General features: G+C 44.1%; 2 protein-coding genes across 3 annotated transcripts; one reads left to right on the forward strand and one right to left on the reverse strand.

Annotated features, from left to right (window-relative positions):
- The first annotated feature begins 1,708 nt into the window (after positions 1–1,708).
- LOC102944876 (olfactory receptor 1019) lies at positions 1,709–8,707 on the forward strand. 2 transcript variants are annotated; one of them, XM_043549553.1, is made up of 2 exons: positions 1,709–2,608; positions 8,648–8,707. In XM_043549553.1, exons 1-2 carry the CDS (start codon positions 1,709–1,711, stop codon positions 8,684–8,686), a joined length of 939 nt encoding a protein of 312 aa, XP_043405488.1. In that variant the 3' UTR covers positions 8,687–8,707. The 2 variants fall into 2 exon arrangements, with proteins under 2 accessions (XP_043405488.1, XP_037754877.1); XM_037898949.2 differs by lacking the exon at positions 8,648–8,707 and having other exon boundaries at positions 1,709–2,647.
- Positions 7,148–13,934, reverse strand: LOC119566325 (olfactory receptor 1019-like). Its single transcript, XM_037898947.2, has 2 exons — positions 12,992–13,934; positions 7,148–7,167 (listed from the first exon to the last, which is right to left on the reverse strand). Exons 1-2 carry the CDS (start codon positions 13,908–13,910, stop codon positions 7,148–7,150), a joined length of 939 nt encoding a protein of 312 aa, XP_037754875.1. The 5' UTR covers positions 13,911–13,934.
- Positions 13,935–19,604: the final 5,670 nt, after the last annotated feature.

Below are 19,604 nucleotides of genomic sequence, written 5' to 3' on the forward strand. Positions count from 1 at the left end.
CAGATAATATGCATGCAAGAGGGATAGTTTTGTGAACTGCAGAACTCTGTAGCATGCTGTGGTCTCCTCCTGAGCTCCTCTGGTCATCATGTGGTCTCCATCGAGCAAAATGAGTGAACCTACCTTTCCTACTTTGGGGAGTAACCTATCAACAGAAGGGCATAAGATACTCTGGTGATTGGCATCCTATAAATAGCTAGATAATTTGGAGTGCCAGGACAATAAGGTGATTCTGAAACCAGGAATGCTTGTGAAGATATCAGCTATGGCTGCCAATAATTAGTACGTTTCACTTGTATCTAACTTTCAGTTCCTTTGATTCCAAATGTGTTGCTAAGGCTGGTTGAAAATTTTTCTTGAGAAGTCTTTTTTGATGGGAAATTGGATTTTCAGTTCAACTACTTTTTGCATATTTTTTTCCCCCTGGAAATTATGAGCTTTCCATCAAAAAAGCCAAACTTCCCTCCTCCCTAAACCATGGCTGTGGGACTTTGGTGATGTTCCAGGGCAGTTCAACAAGAGGAGAGACCATCATGCATCATGGGGGATGTAGTCCAGCATGGGAGCCTGGCCTATGGAAGAGATTGGTGGTGTGTGGTGTCTGAGGCACCCCCGTGCTATATCTGAGTCAAAATATTTTAGTGAAAAGATTTTGGTCTCCAGAAGAAATACCCTTTTTGGATCAGCTCTACACAGTACTCGGCTTGCACTGAAAATAGCAGGATGAAGTATACCCCTAACCTCAAACTCTGTAACTCTGGTAGTAATTGCATCATTTTATAACACAGTAGGAAGGAGTGGGACAAATTAATCCCCAGGGCACCAATTACACCAAGGTGGCTTTGGTTCACTGAATGCTTTAATTAGGTGTTATGGCTGTCTGAGCTCAGGTATTCCCAGTTGCTTCAGGAATCATGTGCCATAGATCACACATCTCAGTATAAAATTTCCTGAATGCTCCGAAGTGGTGGTTTCTATCGATGGGGAAATGCCACCACATCTCTCTCTCTCTTCTCAGCAGGTACGTGCTATTCTCCTGAATTACAGTGACACACACACACACTCAGACACCGTGGGGATCAGCAGATATTGAATTTCAGGCCTCCAGCATTTAATGCCTCAGCCCCAGCTCCTACCCCTTCAGCAAAAGGAGCAACCCCCTTGGTTGGAAAAAATAGGCAATTACCTAGTCACTGAAGCCAGGGCTTCCCATTCTGTCTTTGGGTTTTCATACAGGCTCCAGTAAATGCCAAAAAGCTTAATTAGCACAGTAAGCAAGCTTAACCCCAAACGGACATGTCAAGCCACAGAGCTCCCCTTGCTGAAAGAGGATGGAAAGATTGACACTCCTTTACTCTCACCCCTTCTTTAGCTAAGGAATAATCTCTTCAGACTGATTCTCCAACAGCAGAGTCACAAGTCACTGTTTTCTGTTTGGATGAGTGAACAGGAGTGTTTGTGTGGGGGGGCACAATTAACCTGAAGTGTCATTGTATTTGCACTGTGTGTGTATCTTATCGAACACCTGGAATGACCAGCTGTGAACATCTGGCTCTGTGGACTAAGCCCTTCCCTGAGCGGGTACTGATGTCCACTAAGAAACTGATCTCCATTTATCTTCACTTATTTCATTACAGAGAAGGGGCAGGTCTTCTGCACCATTCATCTGCCCACATCTCTGAAGCAGCCTGATTTCTGTTCAGAGGAGATGGAAAAGGGAAATCACTCGGAGGTGACTGAGTTCATTCTCTCAGGACTGACAGATCGTCCGGAGCTTCAGGTCCCCCTGTTTGTGGTGTTCCTACTGATTTATGTTATCACCCTGGTGGGGAATGGGGGGATGATCTTGATAATCACAATTGACCCCCAACTCCACACCCCAATGTACTTTTTCCTCAGGAATTTGTCTTTCTGTGACCTCTGCATTTCCTTGATAATTTCCCCTAAGATGCTGCTGAATTTCTTAGCAGAGAGGAAAAGCATTTCTTATACTTCCTGCGCTGTGCAACTGTATCTCTCTATCGTTTTTGCAGATGTTGAGTGCCTCTTGCTGGCTGTGATGGCGTATGACCGTTATGTGGCCATCTCTAACCCGCTGCTCTATACAGTCACCATGTCCAGGCAGCTTTGTAACCAGCTGGTGGTTGGGGTGTACTCTGTGGGGATTGTGGATTCAATGATATACACGTGTTGTACATTTCGGCTGTCATTCTGCAGCTCCAATATCGTCAATCATTTCTTCTGTGACATTCCCCCGCTGCTGGCGCTCTCCTGTTCTGACACCCGCATCAATGAGATTATGATGTTTGCTTTCATGTTGTGCTTTACAGTGAGTATCTTTGTGACCATCCTCCTCTCCTATGTCTATATCACCTCCACTATCCTTCAGATCCTCTCTGCCGAGGGCCGGCGCAAAGCCTTCTCTACCTGCTCTTTCCACTTGACCTCTGTGGTCCTGTTTTATGGCACCCAACTCTTCATGTATTTACGTCCCACCTCCAGCTTTTCCATGGACACGGACAAAATCGTCTCAGTGTTTTACACGTTGGTGATCCCCATGTGGAACCCCCTCATCTACAGCCTGAGGAATACAGAGGTGAAGGACTCTGTGAGGAGAGCAATGAATAAACTCCTAACCAAATCTTGAATCTGTTTAACTCAGTCCTGGTTTAGTGATGGGGAATGGAAACAGGTGAATTCAATTCCCATCACATTACAATGTAATTTCGCAGAGCCCGTGGACCTATTGTTCATTATTATATTGTTATTATTATTAATTTGTTTGTAGTCCAACAAGGCCTCTAGGCCCCCACTAAAATCAGGGCTTTGTTATGCTATTACCCCATCAAAATTCCAGGAGGCACCTGTTGCAGATGTGTGAATATTTGTGACATGCTTCTGTAGAACTGATCAATAAAACTGTTTTTAATTGTTCACTTTATTAATATAACTTCAAAAATAAAGTTTTATGAATGAAAGTACATTCATTCATAAAACCAGGTACCCCAATAACTGGCTAATTGAGTTTCACTTTCAATCCAACTGCTGCTTATATTGCTGAAACTTACACTGTTTTAACATTGTAACGTCTTCTCATTGTTTGCCATTCCTTACACTTGTCCATATTGTAACACAAACTCCATTTTAACTTGTCCCAAACTCCATTTTAAAATGCTCACTCCATTTTGTAAAAGTTTGCTGCAACCTTCATTTTTGCAAAACCCTGCTGTAATCTTATTAGTGTAGTTTAGATGTGTGAATGATGGATATATGTATGGATGATGGAATCAACCTCCAGCCCCAGCATGTCCTGATGAAATAAAGGGTAAACACCAATGTCTGAAGATGCAGACAACAGCCCTGACAAAGCAAGAAGAGTCCACCCTCAAAAGAAAAGAACAAAAGTATAATTGAAGAAACATCAAAGCCAGTTCCTAGGCTGAAAGTCATGTCTGCAACTGACGGGTGATCAATCACACCGAACCCAGAGGCAGCGTGAGAGAGCAAGACCAATAGACTCTGGATTCAAACTAAAGCCTACAAAAAGGATGGGTGAGATGGATCACTTTGGAGGGTAACATTCTGCTGCCAACATGGAAGGGCATTGGTGCATGCCCAACAGAGGCCCAGTTCTTCCTTGTGCCTGGCTTTCCTGGCCAGTTAGCCACCACAAGCTACAAACCCAGGCCACGAAATCAAGTTACATTCAGGACTGGTAACTAACTAGCAGCTGCAGAACATTTGATGTGTGTGTTTGTAAATATATATACATAGGTTTTAGATATTATTTATTGGTCAGAAATCAAATTGTGTTATAATAAACATGACATCTTGTCTTGTCCCCTGAAAGGATACGGGATAGTTTTCTGCTTTGTAGAGGGTTTGGTTTTGATATGCAGTTGCAAGTATGAAGTGTGTGGTTTCCATGGCTGAACCAAAGGGAGTTTTGCACCTTCTACCCTCCTGATATTCTGCAGCCCTTTATGTCCTCTGTGGGGTTCTTGTGTAGATTTTTGCCTGGATTGTGTCCATTTCTGTGGAGGAGAAATGTGAGTTCCATCAAAATGGCCTTTATTTTAAGTTAAGGGAGCAACAAAGCAAGTGAGAACAAGGGTAACATATCCAAAAGAGAACATGTTGTGTGTGAGTCCACTGTGAGAATCTGCACTGAACTGAATATAAAATAATATGAAAAGGGTGAGTTTTCTCTAGCACATAAATTAAACAGAAAGAAAAAGTCATATCAGAGACTAGTTGTTTATATCACAGGAGCAGGTTAGCTATGAGGTCTTACTCTTAGTTCTGTGGGTAAGTCCTATGGACTCTGAAGAATAGGGATTCTGGGAACTGTATAGCTCGGGTTGCAGAGAGTGAGAAATGGCTAGAGCTGGGCCAATAGTTGATTTTTGCATTCATGGGTGGTTACAAAAAATTGAAAAACAAATTCAGTTCAACCTGAACCAAATCTGAAAATTCCTCAAATGTTTCAGAAATTGAAAACATTGACAGAAATTTCCTGTGGGGTGGAAGGAACTATTTAGCATGACCAGAAATGGAACATTTCATTTCCTTCCTGGATACTTTTTGATGTAAATACAAAGACAATGTAGGGCCACGCTGACAAAATGGATGGGAATGGAAGAGACGGTAAAGGTGCTGCTTCCCCTGTAGACTTTAAATGAGTGATTAGATCACTCCCATGGGAAGTGGGAGATCCAGGTCAATCCCCCCTCTGTCTGATGGGGAGAAACAATTTGAAAGTGGGTCTCACACATTTCTGGACAGGATCCTGGTGACTGGGCTATGTTCTGTCCTGCATCGTTCTCAGGACTGGTCTACGGTACGTGTGTAAATTGATCTAAGTTATGCTGCTTCAAGTTGACTAATTTAGTCTGATTTACAGCGGTGTCCTCACCGTGCTATGTCAACCGGAGAGTTGTGTAACTGAAGTAGTGTAATACAGATCATCTGACAATGTTAGTGTAGATCGGCCCTGAGGAAGATCCATTGTGGAACATAGTCTTTGAGGGGGGGGGGTGGAGTACAGACTTCAACAGGTGAGCGCTCTCCTATTGACTTAGCATGTCTTCCCCAGACCTGCTCAATCAATACCATTTCATCTATCGCAGTAGTTCCGATTGAGCCAGTTGTGTAGATATGGCCTTAGTCTCTCCTGTTGAAACTGTTGCATTGTGGATAAAACACAGGAAGAATCACAGGGCCAGAAAGAGAGAATGACTCTACAGATAAGTAGTTCAGGGCACCGATGTGCTCAACTTCATGTCTCTGTTCCAACGTTTTTTTAATTAGTTTTCCACCTTGGAACAACTTTGAGAGGAGAGATTGAGAGCAACCCAGACTGTAATAGTACATCACTCAGGGGCTGGGATGCTTTCTGGAAATACAGGAAAACCAAGTGTATATCTTTGCCCAGCACTGGACAGAAGGGGGAATTGAACCTGGATATCCCACCTCACAGGTGAACAGCCTAACTATTGAGCTAAAAATTACAAAGAGAGGGAGCATCACCACCTCCTACCAGTGGCTGCTTTGCGACCGGCACCTAAATCCTCCTCCCCCACAAACATTGTTTTGGGACAAGGCTATTAGGAGACTTTCTAACACATTTGTGAATAGTTTCAGCTCAACCCCAACAGCATTGTTTTTCACAATAAATTATTCATAAATTTAATAGTGAAAAGTGCAAGGTCATGCATTTAGGGATTAATAACAAGATTTTTTGTTATAAACTGGGGACGCATCACTTGGAAGTAACAGAAAAGGAGAAGGACCTCGTAGCATTGGTTCAACGCAGAATGACTATGAGCCCACAAGGTGATATGTCTGTGAAAAAAGCTAATGCGGTCTTGGGATGCATCAGGCGAGGTATTTCCAGTAGAGTCCATTTACTCTTTTACGTAGAGACTGTCCAGTTTGACCAATGTACATGGCAGAGGGGCATTGCTGGCACATGATGGCATATATCACATTGGTGGAGGTGCAGGTGAACAAGCCTCTGATAGTGTGGCTGATGTTATTAGGCCCTGTGATGGTGTCCCCTGAATAGATATGTGGGCACAGTTGGCAACGGGCTTTGTTGCAAGGATAGGTTCCTGGGTTAGTGGTTCTGTTGTGTGGTATGTGGTTGCTGGTGAGTATTTGCTTCAGGTTGGGGGGCTGTCTGTAGGCAAGGACTGGCCTGTCTCCCAAGATTTGTGAGAGTGTTGGGTCATCCTTCGGGATAGGTTGTAGATATATGCCATCATGTGCCAGCAATGCCCCTGGGCCATGTACATTGGTCAAACTGGACAGTCTCTACGTAAAAGAGTAAATGGACACAAATCAGATGTCAAGAATTATAACATTCATGAACCAGTTGGAGAACACTTCAATCTCTCTGGTCACGTGATTACAGACATGAAAGTCGCTATTTTACAACAGAAAAACTTCAAATCCAGACTCCAGCGAGAGACTGCTGAATTGGAATTCATTTGCAAATTGGATACAATTAACTTAGGCTTGAATAGAGACTGGGAGTGGCTAAGTCATTATGCAAGGTAGCCTATTTTCCCTTGTTTTTTCCTACCCCCCCCCCCAGACATTCTTGTTAAACCCTGGATTTGTGCTGGAAATGGCCCACCTTGTTTATCATACACTGCAAAGTAGCCTATTTCCCCTTGTTTTTTCCTACCCCCCCCCCCCCCCCGACGTTCTTGTTAAACCCTGGATTTGTGCTGGAAATGGCCCACCTTGATTATCATACACAATGTAAGGAGAGTGGTCACTTTGGATAAGCTATTACCAGCAGGAGAGTGAGTTTGTGGGGGGGGGGGGGGGCGGGGGTGAGAAAACCTGGATTTGTGCTGGAAATGGCCCAACTTGATTATCATACACATTGTAAGGAGAGTGATCACTTTAGATAAGCTATTACCAGCAGGAGAGTGGGGTGGGAGGAGGCATTTTTTCATGCTTTGTGTGTATATAAAAAGATCTTGTACATTTTCCACAGAATGCATCCGATGAAGTGAGCTGTAGCTCACGAAAGCTTATGCTCAAATAAATTGGTTAGTCTCTAAGGTGCCACAAGTCCTCCTTTTCTTTTTGCAAATACAGACTAACACGGCTGTTACTCTAAAACTCTCACACCCTACCCTGGCCAGACATGAAACTGGCTTTCAAAGCTTCTCTGATGTGCAGCGCTCCCTGCTGAGCTCTTCTAATCACCCTGTTGTCTGGCTGTGCAAAACTGGCCACAAGGCGAGTTGCCTCAACCTCCCACCCTGCCATAAATGTCTCCCATTTACTCTCACAGATATTGTGGAGCACACCACTAGGAGCAATTACAATTGGAATATTGGGGGTGCTGAGACCTAACTGAGTCAGTAAACTGCACCAGCGCGCTTTCAAATGTCAAAACGCACATTCTGCCACCATTCTGCACTTGCTCAGCCTATAGTTGAACTTCTCCTTACTACTATCCAGGGTGCCTGTGTACGGCTCCATGAGCCATGGCATTAAGGGGTAGGCTGGGTCCCCGAGGATAACTATGGGCATTTCAACATCCCCAACAGTAATTTTCTGGTCTGGGAAGTAAGTTACTTCCTGCAGCTGTTCAAACAGACCAGAGTTCCTGAAGATGCAAGTGTTGTACACCTTTCCCGGTCATCCCACGTTGATGTCGTTGATGCTTGCAGCACCATGGAAAAGTACCCCTTGTGGTTTACGTACTGGCCGCCCCAGTGTTCCGGGGCCAAGATAGGGATATGAGGTCCGTCTATCACCCCACCGCAGTTAGGGAAACCCAGAGCATTAAAGCCATCCACAATGGTCTGCACATTCCCCAAAGTCACTACCCTTGATAGCAGCTGGTCAATGATTGTGTTGGCTACTTGCAGCACAGCAGCCCCCACAGTGGATTTCCCCACTCCAAACTCATTCCTGACTGACCGGTAGCAGTCAGGCATTGCAAGCTTCCACAGGGCTATGGCCACTCGCTTCTCAACTGTGAGGGCTGCTCTCATTTTGGTGTCTTTGCACTCAGGGCAGTGGACAGCAAGTCACAAAGTTCCATGAAAGTGGCCCTATGCATATGAAAGTTTCTCAGCCACTGGGAATCATCCCATATCTGCAACACTATGTGGTCCCACCAGTCTGTGGTTGTTTCCCGGGCCCAGAATCGACGTTCCACAGCATGACCCTGGCCCAACACCACCATGATCTCCCAATCACCACATGCTGTGCCATCTGTGTCCATGTCCTCGTCATCATCAATATAGTAATCACGCTGTCATTGCTTCCTCACTCGGTTTTGCAGGTACTGCACATACTGCTAGATAATGCGCGAGGCATTTACAATGGTCATAACTGCAGCGGAGATCTTATCGGGCTCCATGGCTATGGCGCCTGCATGGATAATACTGAAAAAAGGGCGCAAAACATAGTAGAGCAGAATGGCAGCAGAAGCTGTGCTGTTCAGTTCATGGAAGCTGAAGAACGGTGGAAAATGGTTGTCTTCTGTAGCTTTCACGGACGTGGGAGTCCAGGACAGACAACATGGAGAAGCTCGGAAGCATGGCAATAGCGGGAGAGCAGAGTTGGCGGTGGAAGCTGTGTTGCTCGGTTCACGATGGTAGAGCAGAGTTGGCAGCAGAAACGTTTGATGAGGAAGAGAAAGAGTAGATGGTAAAGTTTACATATGAAAATGAGAGATGGATTCGTAGTAGCAAGAGAGAAGCGGTGCACTGCCTGCTGAAAGTAGTATAGCATCTGCATGCCAAGAATGCGTGAAACAATTGTCTTCCGTAGCTTTCTGAGACACACACCCAGAAACACCCGCGAGAATGTTTTTGCCCCATCATGAACTGGGAGCTTAACCCAGTATTCCAATGGGCGGCGGGGACTGTGGGAACTGTGGGATAGCTACCCACAGTGCACCGCTCCGACATTCTATGCTAGCCTTGGTACTGTGGATGCAATCCACTGAATTCACGCTCTTTAGCGGGGATGCAGAAGACCGAATGTATAAAATAGCTTCAGAAAATTTGAATAGAATAATTTTGAAATAATTTCATACTGTAGACATACCCTTAGTTAACAGAGACTTTCCCAGTGCCCAGCGTTCAGCCTTTCTGGTCAGTCTGTAACTTCGGCAGTTCTAGCTTCTTCTGGTCTTCACTCTTACTTATTTTTCTTATTTTTCCATCCCTATTTCCCTTACCTGAAAGAAGCAAACAAAAAATAACAAACCAGTAACCACTTTGTCTGTTCTTCACCCACCACACCCAAAACTCACTTAAAATCACTACCAATGTCTCAAAGCAATCAGCTGTGCTCAGATCCTGCTCCACAAAAGCTTACATACTCTTGTGGGTGGAAACCCCTGCCCCCAGAAGAGAGATGGGGTGCAATGTCACACTATGTTTCACAGACTATAAATTATAGGAAACAAATAAAACAAACAGAAGAATCGGGAGGGAGCTGACATGTTCGGAGATATTTTGGAGCAACATCTGTAGAGATGCTGCAGAGGTCTTCTGTGTTATCCACCAGTTTGGGGAGTATCCTCCTTTTTGCAGCCTTCCCTGACCTTGGCATTTTTACTGATGACTGACCCAGGTACTTCCAAGTCACAGGAGGCAGAGAAGCCAGGAGAAGGAGTGATGAGCTTGACTTCTAGATGAAGTAGGGGCACAGTGTTTCCTGGGCACAGATCTGGAGTGACAAACTTCAGAGTTTCTGAACAGAAAGAAGGGGGTACCACTTAGGAGAAGGGGGCACTAACATGCCCTGGAGCACTGATAATACCATCCAAGCCTGCACACCTGCGCGGGGTAATTTCCGCTACCATAGTGAAGAAGGGAAGAGTCATCACTGGGCCAACCAGGGATCTCCTTGCGGGGAGGTGATGAGGTGATGACCACAGTGTCCTTGTGCATCTGCAGCCGTGCATCAGTGCATGGGCCCATCCCTCTGGTGGCCTCATGCTTTCATGCCAATCAAACACTCCTGCCTCTCGGAGAAGTGGATTAACTACATCGATGGAAAAAACCCTTCCATCAATGTGGGACGCATCTACACTACGGCGCTGCTGCACATCATAGCTGTGTCAATGTAGTGGCCTTAGTATAGACATTCCCTGACTCAGTGTGAGATATTTCCCCCTTCCTATAAAAGCTATTTTTCTATCCTTTTCCTGTCACTCTTCTCCCTCCCTTGATAAAGCTCTTTCCTTCTTTCGATAGGTAAATATGTTCAGAAAAGTTAAAATTTCTCTTCTCAGAATAATTCCTTCCTTTCCCTCCCATGAACGGCGTAATTCTTTCATTAACCTAGTTACTGCCTCTCGGAGACATGGATAAACTACATTGAAGGAAAAACCCTTCCATCAATGTGGAAAGCATCTACACTATGGCTCTCCTGCACACAATATGTAAGCCAAGTAATGGCTTTAGTATAGACATTCTCTGAATCGATGGGGGAGTTTCCCGTGTCCTATTAAAGCTATTTTTCTCTCCTCTTCCAGTTACTCTTCTCCCTCCCTTGGTAAAGCTCTTTCCTTCTTCTGTTAAGTAAATATGTTCAGAAACATTTAATTTTTCTCCTCTAAGGATAAATCCTTCCTTTCCCTCCCATGGATGGCTCACTGTCATTTCAATTAAAGGCTGAAATGCTCTGAAACTGACTTGTTTGCCTATCACTTCCTTGTACCTCTCTGTTTTTCCTCTCTTCGCTTAAAATGAGTTGAGTACATGCTCAGAACCCTAAAATCAGCCTAAGAGTCGAATCTTTCCCTGTTTGCTAACTGCACCAACATTATCCTTCATACTTCTGGAGCTGCTTCCTTGCGTGGCAGAAGTTAAATTTGGCTTTGATGACTTTGATATTTACTTTCTGGAGCATCTTTGCTCCCAACACAACAGGTATGCACAGCAAAGACAATTAATGTTGTTGTTGTATCTTTCCCTGTGGAAATGGAAAACAAAGAGCCAGAGCATCAGCTGGCCTGGATCGCTGTCTCTCCCATGAGATCTTTTTAATATGATACAAAACTGAGTTAAATGTATTCCACTTTATTTGTTGGTCACCTCTCCAAATGTCTCTTTAAGTAATTTCCCAGCACTGGGAAACAAAGTTGTCTATAAATGGGTGAATTTCTTCTGGACTAATAATTTATTGTCAAAAACAATACCGTTTGGATTGACCTGAAAGTATTCACAAATGTGTTACAAATACTCCTAATAGCTTTGTCCCAAAACAATGTGTGTGTGCAGGGGTAGGCTTTAGGTGCCGGTCGCAATGCAGCCACCGTAGGAAGCAGTGGTGGTCCTTCCTTTGTAATTTTTAGCCCAATAGTTGGGGTGGTCACCTGTGAGGTGGGAGATCCAGGTTCAATTCCCCCTTCTGTCCAGTGCTGGGCAAAGCTCTGTGTGGCATTGCACTCTATATGCTCATGAATGTAACGTAACTGAAATATGCTTTATGCTAAGTGCCCCATGTAACATATCATTATAAAGGTTATAATCTATTAAGTGTGTTCATCCTGTTTGTTCACATGGCTTATTTTTATATCTGGAATTAGGAGATAAGACATAAATCTGTATTACTGATGTAGACATTTTAAGTGGAGGCCATTAAAGGTGCTTCAGAATCAATGAACTGTGAATGGCTCTGTTTACCTGCAAGCCTTCCTGTATACCTGTGGGCCAACCCAAGAAGAATGGAGACTGGGGTCTTACAGTGACATGTGACCATGTCACCTGATACTGAAATCCATCTTGAAGCTGGTACCTTTCCAGAGGGGGGTGGAATTCCAAAAAAGGATTCCCGCCTTAGGGAAGTTCTATTCAAGTGTGGAAGGCAAACAATGAGTGTCTTCAGCTGGCTTCCCCACCCCACAGAGATACCTGCAAGCACCTGGAAACAAAAGGACTGTAACCACAGGAATGGGTGAGAACAGGCTGGACCCAAGTCAGAAAAGGCATCTGACCAGAGGATGATTTTACCTCAAGTAACAACTGGAATAAGAAGTTAACATTTGTTACTGTTTTTTGAGTGTATTAAGCTTATCCTTGCATGTTTTGTTTTATTTTGCTTTGTGACTTATTTTGTACTCTCTGTTATTTCTTAAAACCACTTAAATCCTACCGTTTATACGTAATAAATCACTTTTGTTTGTTTATAAACTCAGTGCAAGTATTTGTTACCTGGGGGGCAAACAGCTGTACATACCTCTCTTGCAGTGATATAGAGGGCAAACATTTATCATTTTACCCTGTATAACCTTTATACAGAGTAAAATGGATTCGTTTGGGGTTTAGATCCCATTTGGAGCTGGGTGTCTGCTTGCTGGAGACAGGTATCCTGCTGAACTGGTTTCAGTCTAGATCTGCAGTTTGGGGGTGTGACCCAGACCCTCAGTCTGTGTTGCAGCAGGCTGGCATGTCTGGCTCAAAAAGGCAGGGTTCTGGAGGCCCAGGCTGTCAGGGAAAATGGGCTCATAGGTAATTTCAGCACATGAGGTGACTGTCCCAATGAGGGTCCCTGTGACCGAATCTGTCACACTCTGGACTTGAGTTTCCTTCATTTCCAGAAAGCATCCCAGCCCCTGAGCTGTTGGTGCTATTCCAGTCTGGGTTGCTCTCGCTTTCAAAGTTGTTCAACTGTGGATAACTAATTAAATAACCCTTGGAAAAGAGACTTGAAATTGAGCATCTCACACTCTAGGTGGATGCCCCTAGCACCAGCTTATAAAATCATTCTCTCTTTCTGGCCCTGTGAGTCTCCCTGTGTTTTGTCACTGTTTTCAGCTGTGGTCTGTGGACCTTGTTGGAATATAAACAAATTAAGAATAATAACAATACAATAATGAACAATACTACCATGGGCTCTGCGAAATTATATTACAATTGTCTGCGAATTGAATTCACCTGTTTCCACTCCCCATCACTAAACCAGTACACAGTTAAACAAATTCAAGAATTGGTTAGGAATTTGTTCATTGCTTTCCTCAGGGAATCCTTCACCTCCGTGTTTCTCAGGCTGTAGATGAGGGGGTTCAACATCGGGATCACCAGCATGTAAAACACTGAGGCCACTTTGTCTCTGTCCATGGAATAGCTGGAGGTGGGACGTAAATATATGAAGAGGAGGGTGCCAAAATACAGGGCCACAGAGGTCAAGTGGAAAGTGCAGGTGGAGAAAGCTTTGCGTCGACCCTCAGCGGAACGGATCTTCAGGATGGTGGAGATGATATAGACAAAGGAGAGGAGGACAGTCAGAAAGCTGATCACTTGAATGCAGCATGTAAAAGCAAAGATCAAAATCTCATTGATGCGGGTATCAGAACAGGAGAGCGCCAACAATGGTGGGATGTCACAGAAGAAATGATTGATGATGTTGGAGCTGCAGAATGACAGCCAAAATGTACAACATGTGTGTATCATTGAATCCACCACTCCCACAGCGTACACCCCAGCCACTAGCTGATTACAAAGCTGCCTGGACATAGTGACCGCATAGAGCAGTGGGTTACAGATGGCCACATAACGGTCATACGCCATCACAGCCAGCAAGAGGCACTCAGCATCTGCAAAAACGATAGAGAGATACAGTTGTGCAGCGCAGGCAGTGTAAGAAATGCTTTTCCTCTCAGCTAAGAAATTCAGCAGCATCTTAGGGGAAATTATCAAGGAAAGGCAAAGGTCACTGAAAGACAAATTCCTGAGGAAAATGTACATGGGGGTGTGGAGTCGGGGATCAATTGTGATTAACAAGATCATCCCCCCATTCCCCAGCAGTGTGACACTATAAATCAGTAGGAACACCACAAACAGGGGGACCTGAAGCTCCGGACGATCTGTCAGTCCTGAGAGAATGAACTCAGTCGCCTCCGAGTGATTTCCCTCTTCCATCTCCTCTGAACAGAGATCAGGTTGCTACAGAGATGTGTGCAGGTGGATGGTGAGAAAAACCTTTTCCTTCTCTGTAATGAGGTAAGTGAAGATAAATGGAGAACAGTTTCTTAATGGACATCAGTACCTGCTCAGGGAAGGGCTTAGTCCACAGAGGGGCATTCCAGGTGTTCGATAAAATGCACATGCTGTGCAAACACAGTGACACGCAGGTTAATCATGCCCCCCACACAAATACTCCTGTTCACTCATTGGAACAGAAAACAGTGACTTGTGACTCTGCTGTTGGAGAATCAGTCTGAAGAGATTATTCCTTAGCTAAAGAAGGGGTGAGAGTAAAGTGTCAATCTTTCCACCCTTTTTGGGCAAGGGGAGCTCTGTGGCTTACCATGTCAATTTGGGTTAAAGTTGCCTAATGTGCTAATTAATCTTTTTGGTATTTACTTGACCCTGTATGAAACCCTAGAGACATCATGGGAAGCCCTGGCTTCAGTGACTATGTAATTGCCTATTTTTTCCAACCAAGGAGGTTCCTCCTTTAGCTGAAGGGGTCGGAGTTGGGGCTGAGGCATTCGGTGCTGGAGGTCTGGAATTCAATACCTGCTGATCCCCATGGTGTCTGCGTGTGTGTGTGTGACTCTAATTCCGGACAATAGCACGTACCTGCTGTGAAAAGAGAGAGAGATGTGGTGGCATTTCCCCATCGATAGAAACTGCCAATTTGGAGCATTCAGGAAGTTTTATACTGAGATGTGTGATCTATGGGACATGATTCCTGAAGCAACTGGGAATACCTGAGCTCAGAGAGCCAAAACACGTAATTAATGAATTCAGTAAACCAAAGCCATCCTCAGTGTAATTGGTGCCCTGGGGATTAATTTGACCTACTCTTTCTTACTGTGTTATTAAATGATACAATTTCTACCAGAGTTACAGAGTATGAGGTTTGGGGTATATTTCATCCTGCTGTTTTCAGTGCAAGCTGGGTACTGCATAGAGCTGATCCATAAAGGAGTTTTTTCTTCCGGAGACCAAAATCTTTTTGCTAAAAACTTAATATTTCAACTCAGATATACCATGGGGTGCCTCAGATATCACACACCACCAATCTCTTGCATGGGCCGGGCTCCCATGCTGGACTACATCCCCCATGATGCATGATGGTCTCTCCTCTTGCTGAACGGCCCTGGAAGATCATCAGAGTCCCACAGCCATGGTTTAAAGAGGAGGGAAGTTTGGCTTTTTGGATGGAAAGCTGATCATTTCCAGGGGAAAAAAAATAATTTCATGGAAAAAATAGTTGAATTGAAAATCCAATTTCCCATCAAAATCTTCTCAAGAAAAATTTTCAACCAGCCTTAGCAACACATTTGGAATCAAAGGAACTGAATGTTAGATACAGGTGAAGCATACTAATTATTTTCAGCCATAGCTGATACCTTCACTGCCATTCCTGGTTTCAGAATCACCTCATTGTCCTGGCCCTACTATGTGAAATGTAAAACCTGTAAGATATGTAAGAGTACTCCAGATTATCGAGCTATTTATGGCATGCCAATCACCATGGTATCCTACATTTTTCCATTTCTAGGTTACTCCCCAAAGCAGGAAAGATAGGTTCACTCATTTGGCTTGATGGAGACCACATGATGACCAGAGGAGCTCAGGAGGACACCACAGCATGCTCCGGACTTCTGCAGTTCACAAAACTTTCCCTCTTGCATGCATATTATCTGCACACAGAGCTCAATTTAACATGATAAATAAGTCAAATAGAAATAGTCATGCTCTCATCACAAATATTTATACATTTTCTTTTATAATGTATGTGAAGATATAAGATTACATTGCATCATGTTATTCATACATGTTCCAAACTGAGGCTGGCAAACTGGTCTGTCTTAAACAAAGAAATGTGTGATCTGCTTAATTTTGTATCTAAACAGTAACCAGAGTCATTAAGCAGGAAGGGAAACAAAGGTAGCCCAAAAAGGTGAGGAAAAAGAAGGGAACATCCTTCTACATAGAGTTTTTCTCTTCCGGGAAACAGGTGGAAATATTTGTATTAGGAGAAAAACTTGATGTTCCAAGTCAGCTATATTCTTTAGTATAATCCATTGTCTTTCTCTGTATTCAGAAACTCCAAAGTCTGTCACTCCAAGTCTGTGCCCAGGAAACACTCTGCCCCCACTTCCTCTAGGAGTCATGCTCATAACTCCTCCTCCTGCCTTTCTGCCTCCTGTGACCTGAAGGTGCCTGGGGGAGTCCTCACTGAAAACGCCATGGTCAGGGCAGGCTGCAAAAAGGAGGATGCTCCCCAAACTGGTGGTTAACACTCAATATCTCTGCAGCATCTCTGCAGATGCTGCCACAAAGTATCTCCGAGCAGGCCAGCTCCCTTTTGATTCTTTTGTTAATTTTATTTATTTCCTGTAATTTATAGTCCGTGAAACAGAGTGTGACATTGCACCCCATAATTCTTTATAGAAATAGGCTCATGGTTGTAAATATGACATAACAGGAATATGTTTTATGCTAAATAGGCCATGTTACATATCTCGTCAAAGCTTATGATCTACTGTTTGCATGCATGTATCATTATTTAATCGAAGTTATGAATATTGGCTATTTACTTGTTTGAGTTTAAGTAGCCTCAGTGAATCTGTTAGTCAGCTTCTTGAGAAACGACTATTCTCTGTAAGTGCCCAATCAAGAAACACTTAAGCTAACAATGACCTTTGAGAGACGCCAATCCACATCTGAGCTTTCCTGGGAATGTGGCATCGGCCTGTAAGTAACCGAGTCATGCATGGACATGTGACTTGCCATGTGACTCCAAAACTCCATCTTGGAGCTGGATTATGCAGAGGAGACAGGAAGGGGTTTCCACCCACGAGAGAGATAGAGTATATAACCCCTTGTGGAAACCTCTCAATTTTGTCTTCAGCTGTCACAAAAGGTAGTCTTTCTACCCCAAGGAGATGCCTGAAAGAAACTGGAAAAAAGGACAGTAACTACAGGGGTGTGATTGATTGCTGGACCCAGACAAGGAGGAAGTGTAGTCTGTAAGAGAGGCTTATTGCAACATCTTTGAGGGTGACATTTACCTGCATTTAGGTTTTTACTGTATTAGGTTTAGACTGACGTGTTTTATTTTATTTTGTTTGATAATTCATTTTCTTCTGTCTGTTATTACTTGGAACCACTTAAATTCTACTTTCTGTATTTAATAAAATCACTTTTTACTTATTAATTAACCCAGAGTATTTATTAATACCTGTCAGGGATGGTCTAGATAATACTCAGTTCTGGTGTGAGTGCAGGGGAGGGGAATAGATGACCTCTCACTTCCCTTCCAGTCCTATGATTCTATGATTGCACAAGAAGTCCTGTACTGGGAGGAGGGGGACGCCTTCCAGAGCACTGGGCAGGGTAAGGGACACACATCTGCCAACACTTGATATTCAGCTTCACTGTAACCCCCACAACACGCACACACAGAGTGCCTGATGAACACCAAACACACACACATACAATATGACACTGAGCTCAATCAGAATGCAGAATAATCTCTACTGGGCAGCTGGGACAGCTGCAATATTTCCAACTTGCCTGAACAAAGAGAACCGAAGGGGATTCTGCTGCCCTGGCAAGGAGATAGGTCTGGAATTCCCTACTGGTCTTTTCCATTGGTAGCTTCTCTGAGGCCTGGTTTATGCTTAAAAATTAGATCAACCAAGCTCCGTCGCACAGGGCTGAGAAATGTTTCATACCATGTTCAACGCAGTTAGCTTGTACTGACCCTCAGTGTAATTCTTCCATTGACCTACCTATTGTCTCTCGGGGACATGGATTCACTACATCGAAGGAAAAACCATTCCAATAATGTGGAAAGCATCTACACTGTGGCGCTGCTGCACACCATAGCTAAGTCAATGTAATGGCCTTAGTATCGACATTCCCTGACTTGATGGGGGGGGTTTCCGCCTTCCCATTAAAGCGATTTTTCTCTCCTTTTCCATCATTCTTCTCCCTCCCTTGTAAAGCTCTTTCTTTCTTTTGATGGGTAAATATGTTCAGAAATTTTTACTCTCAGCATAATTCCTTCCTTCCCCTCCCATGAATGTCATTTCAATTAAAGGCTGAAATCCTCTGAAACTGACTTGTTTGCCCATGACTTGGTGGTACCTCTTTGTTTTTCCTCCCTTCACTTACAATGAGTTAAGAGGGGTGGAAGCAGTACCTGCTCAGAACCGTAAATTCAGAGTCAAATCTTTCCCTGTTTGCTAACCACACCGATGTTACCCTTAATACCTCTGGAGCTGCTTCCTTGGCCAGAAGAGGTTAAATTTGGCTTTGAAGACTTTGAGATTTGATCCCTGGAGCATCTTTGCTCCCAGAAAAACAGGTGTGCCCAGCACATGCAATTAATGTTGTTGCTGTGTCTTTCCTTGTGGAAATGGAACACAGACGGGCAGATCATCAGCTGGCCTGGATCGCTGTCTCTCCCGTGAGGTCATTTTAGCATGAAAAAAACCTGAGTTGACTGTATTCAACTTTATTTGTTGTTCACCTCTCCAAACATCTCTTTAAGTAATTTCACAGGGCTGGGACAAAAGGTGTCTAGAAATGAGTGAATTTCTTCTGGACTAATCATTTATTGTCAAAAACAATACCGTTCGGATTGACCTGAAACTCTTCACAAATGTGTTACAAATACTCCTAATAGCTTAGTACCAAAACACTGTGTGTGTGCAGGGGGAAGATTTAGATGCCGGTCACAAAGCAGCCAGTGTAGGAGGCGGTGGTGGGCCTTCCCTTTGGAATTTTTAGCCCAAGAGTTGGGGTGTTCACCTGTGAGGTGGGAGATCCAGGTTCAATTTCCCCTCTGTCCAGTGCTGGGCAAAGCTCTGTGTGACATTGCACTCCATATGCTTTATGAAAATATGCTTCTGACCAGTTGGGAAACCTAGTCCTATCTCCCTGACAGGGCAGCAGAATCCCCTTCGTTTCTTTTTGTTCAGGCAAGTTGGAAATATTGCAGCTGTCCCAGCTTCCCAGTGGAGATTATTCTGCATTCTCACTGAGCTCAGTGTCAGGCTGTGTGTGTGTGTCTTTGGTGTACAGTTGGCATTGAGTGTGTTGTATGCAGTGGGCAATGTGTGTGTTCTGTGTAGTGGGCAATCTCTGTGTGTGTTTACTGGTCATTATGTGTGTGTGTGTGTGCTTGGTGTGCAGTGAGTACTATGTGTGTTCATGTGTTGGGGGGTACAGTGGAGATGAATGTCAAATGGAGGCAGGTGCATTTCCCTTGCCCTTCCCAGTGCTCAGACTGGTGTTCCCCCTCCTCCCAGTGCAAGGCTCCTTGTAAGATCATAGAATCATAGGACTGGAAGGGACCTCGAGAGGTCATCTATTCCACTTCCTTGCACTCATGGCAGTGCTAAATATTATCTAGACCATTCCTGACTGGTGTTTCTCTCACCTGCTCTTAAAAATCTCCAATGGTGAAGATTCTACAACATTCTTAGGCAAGTTATTCCAGTGCATAGCCACCCTCACTGTTGGGATGTTTTTCCTAATGTCCAACCTAAACCCCCGTTTCTGCAATTGAAGTCCATCGGTTCTTGTCCTATCCTGCCCCCCCCCCCCACATGTTGCTTTGCAGTTTTATTCCTAAACTCTGTTTCACAG

The sequence above is a fragment of the Chelonia mydas genome, chromosome 6 (assembly GCF_015237465.2).
Source record: "Chelonia mydas isolate rCheMyd1 chromosome 6, rCheMyd1.pri.v2, whole genome shotgun sequence".
NCBI lineage: Eukaryota > Metazoa > Chordata > Testudines > Cheloniidae > Chelonia > Chelonia mydas.

What these genes read in the sequence shown, in the direction of transcription:
- LOC102944876 (XM_043549553.1), top strand. Translation starts at nt 1,709, where the DNA reads ATGGAAAAGGGAAATCACTCGGAGGTGACTGAGTTCATTCTCTCAGGA. An exon ending in ATACAGAGGTGAAGGACTCT is followed by an intron (nt 2,609 to 8,647) that starts GTGAGGAGAGCA and finishes CAGAGTTGGCAG; the next exon opens with CAGAAACGTTTGATGAGGAA.
- LOC119566325 (XM_037898947.2), bottom strand. Translation starts at nt 13,910, where the DNA reads ATGGAAGAGGGAAATCACTCGGAGGCGACTGAGTTCATTCTCTCAGGA. An exon ending in CCTGAGGAAAGCAATGAACA is followed by an intron (nt 7,168 to 12,991) that starts AATTCCTAACCA and finishes TTGAAAGCCAGT; the next exon opens with TTCATGTCTGGCCAGGGTAG.